Source organism: Enoplosus armatus, chromosome 7, assembly GCF_043641665.1.
Source record: "Enoplosus armatus isolate fEnoArm2 chromosome 7, fEnoArm2.hap1, whole genome shotgun sequence".
In the NCBI taxonomy this organism is placed as follows: domain Eukaryota; kingdom Metazoa; phylum Chordata; class Actinopteri; order Centrarchiformes; family Enoplosidae; genus Enoplosus; species Enoplosus armatus.
The window spans coordinates 21,324,116-21,330,115 of record NC_092186.1 but is presented as its reverse complement, the minus strand read 5'-3'; the positions used below and the strand labels follow the sequence as shown (position 1 = coordinate 21,330,115).

The 6,000-nt window shown below is 39.9% G+C and overlaps 1 protein-coding gene across 1 annotated transcript in view; it reads right to left on the bottom strand.

The window, feature by feature from the left end:
* Positions 1–2,953: 2,953 nt before the first annotated feature.
* Positions 2,954–6,000, bottom strand: part of sgip1a (SH3GL interacting endocytic adaptor 1a) — a 54,904-nt gene continuing 51,857 nt past the window's right edge. The window contains exons 19-22 of the mRNA XM_070908284.1: positions 5,597–5,799; positions 5,161–5,225; positions 3,731–3,895; positions 2,954–3,247 (exon numbers count right to left, since the gene is read on the bottom strand). Of these exons, the coding sequence (XP_070764385.1) occupies positions 3,225–3,247; positions 3,731–3,895; positions 5,161–5,225; positions 5,597–5,799 (456 nt within the window). The 3' untranslated portion in view covers positions 2,954–3,224. The remainder of the gene's footprint in view (positions 3,248–3,730; positions 3,896–5,160; positions 5,226–5,596; positions 5,800–6,000) is intronic.

The following is a 6,000-nucleotide window of genomic DNA, read 5'->3' as shown; positions in this document are numbered from 1 at the left end:
ACTTTCAAGCTGAAAGACAGGTAGCCTGTAGTGTACTGGTAAGTTAAAACAGATGCATGATGGGGGTTGTGTATGGTGGGCCTCTGTAGATAATGCTGTAGTGACTGTTGCACTGATAACTTCAAGATTCACCCAGAAGGTTACAGCTTCCTGTCAGCCATGTTGATCCATCCAGTCAAACGAAGGCCTGACATGACTGAAAGAAAATGTTACCAAACTAATGTGGGAGCTAAATGGCGCCAATCATCATCACTTCGCATTAACAAATTGAATGCAACCTCAGAGTAATCCACAATGCTCTGTTAGACTGAGTCTGCACAGGAATAATGGAAAATCTGGTCAAAAACGAGATTTTCATTTTAACCGCACAGTTAAAATCTGATTTCTTTTATTAGTCAAATAACCACATATCTTCAAAACTAGGTCATTAAATAGGAGTATTGACATGTTGCTAAATTCAGCCTAAGATGCTTCTACGGCAGCTCTGAAAGGACCATGATTGGTTGCATTTAGCAGAATGCTGACATACAGTACAGTACAGAGATCTTCGGCTACACTTTACACTCACGATTTGTTCTTCATGTTGAGTGTCAGAGCATTCAGGAAGTTCAACATCATCAGCACAGTGTTTTATACACATTAAACAATATAGTATTTTTTCACTTTTATCCGTTTTAAAAATATTCAGCTTATTCTCCTTAACAGAGGACTGACTGTCCGGGGTACACACACATAAAATACAAAAAAAAAAAGAAAAAAAAAAAAACGCATTTTGGTCAACGTAACCTCCACAACCTCATTCAACTCATGTCATCTCACAGAGACCATTACAATTATGCAAAATAAAGCCATGGATTCAAGCGCTGGTTGAATGATTGGGGGTGTGCTCATGACATAGTCAGGGAGTTTAGGTACCACTGAGGTCAATGGAAACGGGCAAGAAGACAGGTCAGACATACAGTATAGCCCAAGTTGAGGAAGAACTGAATAGGCAGATGTGGGAACTGAGAAAGCTGGATTAATACAATGCTTTCTTTCTGTTTTATCACAATGAGGTTTGAACAAAACAAAACAAAAACAAAACAAAAAAACAAGCTGGTCCCAGTAAACAAATCCTGTTCCAGTAGTGGTACCACGGCCACCAAGCGTCATCACTGCTGTTGAGGAAAACCGATTGCTTTTGTCGTCACTGTCTTGACCTTATTAAAAAAGTTAAACAATTTGGGAAATACACCGACTCACCTTCTTGCTAAGAATTAGATGAGACAATTGATGCCACTTTTATGTCTGTCTGTTAAATGTTAAGCTGGAGCCATGAGACAGTTAGCTTAGCTTAGCATAAAGACTGGACACAGGGGGAAACAGTTAGCCTGGCTCTGTGCAAAGGTAAACAAGAGGGTCTACAGTCATACTTGCAGCTCTGTGAGGCTGTACTTAGGCACAGCAGTGCTTTGAGCTAAATGCTAACCTCACAATGACAATGCTAACATGCTGATGTTTAGCAGTATTAATATTTAAAACCACAACTGGACATTTTTTACACTATGGATTAAACAAACAAGATATAATGGGTTGATTAGGGAACTTAAGAAGTGCTGGGAAGCAGATTTTTTTACCCTCAGACATAGCTAGGCTAGCGGTTTCCACAATTTACGCTAAGCTAACGGCTTTAGCCTCATGTTGAGCAGACAGATATAAGAGTGGTATAGATCAACTCCTTTCAAAACTCTCGAAAAAAACCAAACCCGTTTCCCCAAATGTCAACCTAACTCCTTATAGTGTGGACCTTGCCCATGGTATGACTAACTCTACATTAACACTGCTTTCACAAAGCATAACACAGCATCCAGGAAGATATTTATCTTTTTCTTTAAATTACCCACCCCCCACCCACCCATATATAGCTCAAATCTTCTGTTGCACTTGAGTTAAAAAATTATATCTGAAATAAATTCAAAAATTATACCTTATACTGTACACAGGTTACCCAACTACACAGATAACAAAAAAAAGAGAGAGAATTCAAATATTTATACCTTTAAGGGTTCTGAGTTGTGTGATACCATTCAAATTCTATTCGTATACAGAATCACATGTTTTATACAACAAATCATCGTCATCAATAAATAAAAATAGAATGCTGTCATGTACTCTGGAGTCTATCGCTGCTGTCCTGGGAACAACAGAAAGGCTATCTGACAATACGAGGAAAACACCAAACGCCCTTTAAGATATATATTATTGATTTAAAATGACACTTTGTACACTTCTTTTGTTCTGACGGGAAAACATATTTTCTTATTTTGCAACCAGTACATTGATTTATCATTGCAGCTGCCTAACTGGCTAAAAACCTCTCCATGTCTGTATATTCCAGAGAAATAAAATAACAGTTTGATTGACTGATCAGTGCATTTATATTAAAAAGGATGAAATCCAAAGTCATGTGACCCTGTAGTACCAGTAGGTGATGCATGAAAATCTAGTTTCTTTTTGTAGTTACTTGATCCTATGTTTCATCCGATCGCAAACAAGCACCGGCGAAACATCTTTCATTGTTGGTGACAACATACACATCAAAATGCATCAGTAAATGCATTTACTTGCTGGCAAAAGACACGCTAATGGCCGCCCGAGACAGTGAGGACAGCAGTCTCAGGCTTCGAGCTCAGAGTCTAACATAAGGATTATTTATTGAGCTGATTTTTAAAATCTGCTAGTGGTGTTTAACTTACAATGAATTGTCCTGGGCCCTGCTTCTACTAGTCTAGCTTTGGATGTGTCAGAGGTTGAGCTGCGTGTCTGACCACAAAGCTCTTATTCCTACAGCCAAATGTTTCTGGACTCTAGACAACAAACACTTTCTGTCCATGTCTTCGGTCAGGCAGCTGCAGTGAAACTTTAAAAAAACACCACCACACATTGACCAGAGGAGGATGGAGACAGAGGGACAGACTTTAGAGGGAGGAAGAACCCAGGTATCTAACTGCAGCAATACAGATGTTATGAAATGAATACAAATACGATAATTACATGACCTAAAACAGCTCCACGATGCTATATGCAAGTTGTACAATACTGCTGGGTAGGCTGCGGACCTGTCGTGTGGGTTCAGAAAAGGTTAATGGAAAGTCTGTCTGGTGTCGGTTTGCCCTCTGTCCTCGGTGTCAACCTCAGTCCACTGCCATTGTTTTGTTCAACAGTGCTGTTCTCAGTAGCACGGGTTAGTTGTCGGCCAGGTATTTTCCTGAAACACATCATCGTAAAGTTTAGCTAATGTTTTAATAATTTATGGACCTTTTATAGATCTATTGTTAACTTCAGAGACAGTTACCGCAGTAAGTACAAGCGGCATTATTACACAGTAATGGAGGTAATGATAATGAGCCTGGTGCATAAAACAACAAATTAACGCACACTGTAGCACAGAAATACGAATAAAATCAGTACCTGTTATCTACCTTTACATAAAGTACACCTTGATCCACAATTTAGCAATTTACTCAATACAAACAACAATAACAAAATGTGTAACTGATGAAAAATCGAACAAATATTCCTTAATTTATATTGATATCTACATTACTCGCATATGAGAATCAAACAGTTTGAAAAGGTTCGATCTACTGAACGAGTTGGCATAGCTCTCATTGGACACTAGTGACAGTGATCATTAACGCTAGCTTTTGGAAAATCCCTCTATATGTAGTTACTACAGTACCAAACTGACCTGCGGCAAACCTCTTCTTGACGAGAGAGAAGCGGTATCCTGGCCCAGCCAGTTCAATGTCACAGCCTGACAGGGTGCTGCCCTCACTGGTGAACTGCACCGCCAGTGGAGCCGGTTTGCTGGGGCCTTCTGTTAGCTGAAAGCGAGCTAACAACGATCCCACACCTGAGGGAGGAGGGAGACTTTAGAAAGACGTCTGCGGGCCACGAAGAACGTTTTAAGGGTGAAAGAATTAGGATTTAACTCCCAACATTTCATAGACAGTGACAGTGACACGAGGGAATCAAGTTCAAAGACGTAAACAGCTCTGTAAACTATTTTGAATGGCTATCAGAGGGATAAGTTGGTGCTGATTTAACAAAATGAAAAATGCAGGTAGCAGCTCCAGACGACTACAGACGTTGCTATATTTAACTTTTTATTGTGGGAACAGGCTATTGTTATCAAAGCCTGTTCAATGTCAAAATGTTTGCTGGATACAGATTTCCAGAAAGCACTGAATGAGATTCATTTGAAAAGAAAATTACAAATCAAACAGATGATCACATTTAAATGTCACCCACGTTCAAAAGAAGCACAGCTAAACTGATCATGTTTGAGCCTGGTTACATTTTCTATCTTAAAATACATAATCAAGTTGTCCTTCTCCTGGAGACCAGGTTAACCCCGGAGGCTTCCTTCCTGCTTCGTAATATATGAAACAGGCCAGCTACTTAAAGTGCATCAGATGACGTCAGATGCACAAATCAAACTATGCTTTATCAGTTGAAAATATGTGTAAATATTCCACTGTATGTGCTACATCAGGCACTGACTATTAGAGAAACTCTGGAAACATACACATACAACACACAGACACAGTGCAGTGACAGGTTTGCTGAAGTAATTGTAACACCATTTGTAGACAGAAGGGGGCATTGTTTACTTCAGGCAGAGCTGACAGCCACCGAGGGCCCCATGTTTTCCAGAGGGGCATGATGTACTACACTTTTTTCCCCCTGTAGCCTGCTTAGCTGCATCCATGGCTCCTAGTGCAGGTTCTAGGTCAGTGTTTAAAACTGTCCAGCTCTACATGCCTGCAGAAATTCTGCAGGTTTGCACGTTGCTTTTTAATCTATCTATTTCCACATTCTAGCTATGGTTGTCTCTCTTTTTTTTATTTTTAATAAAAATTGATTCAATCTCTTCCAGGCTGATACAATCTGAGTGACTCTTCAAAGTTGGTTGAGATGTACAAAGAAATATCTTGTTCAGTGGTCCAAAAATGTCAAAACCTGCCCCGGAGCTGTCATCTGGTTGTCCAGGATTATATCTGATCTTTATCAATATAAAACTATAAAGGACTCTCTCATCACTTGCCACAAAGCTGTTCCTTGAAGAATATCAATATTACTAAACGATACAATTTACTTTTATTACACTCTATGTACCTCCGTTTTCAGATTTCTGGGAGATATCAGGAATCTTCCAAAGGATTCTTTGCTGCTCCGCATTCCTGTCAGGATTAGGGCACAAAAAAACATCTATGAAGCATTTGAAGAGTAAGTGACCGACTGAAAGTCACAGTCAAACCATTGTAGAGTAAAAAGCTCCGTGCAGATACTATATGCAAATTTGAGGTATCTCAGTGCTTTGTTACAGCAACAATAGACAGAAGTGTGCACTTTGAACTAATAATTGGTATGATGGTGATACAAGCATTAATGTGGTGTACAGTCAGCTAGAATCAAGGTAAGTAGAGAAGTCCCTACCTGGTATTACTATTTCTGTATTCTGTAATATACAATATTGTACTGTAGTATACATACTGTATACTGCCTAGTAATGTAAATGGTACTTAACAGTATAACAAAGTTTAGACCGTACCATGCAGCAGGAGGTAAGACAGCCTGCAGTTTTGAAACCCCTCCGTCGACTGGGATGAGGAACTGGACGTTGTTGAGGGCCATTGGCGTCGTCATGGCCTCCCCGTTGTATTTGTAGTCTATCCTCAGGTCAGTGCTGGTGGGCTCGCATCTCCAGCTCACCGCTAGATTCAGAGGAATCGACTGGAGCCCCTCCGTGGATACCTGCACACAGATAGAAAATATGTATAGGCAACTAATAATAATGCCAAAGCATTAGGTCTAATGTTCAGGGATTCAAACATAATCCATTTAAACCCCCCCCCCCAAAAAAAACTTATTCAATGGGTAATAGTTGCAGTTGGTGCTTTGCAAAACGGCCTTTCCAGTGAAACAGTGGAAGCTTTCTCTTAGCTTAGAGATGTC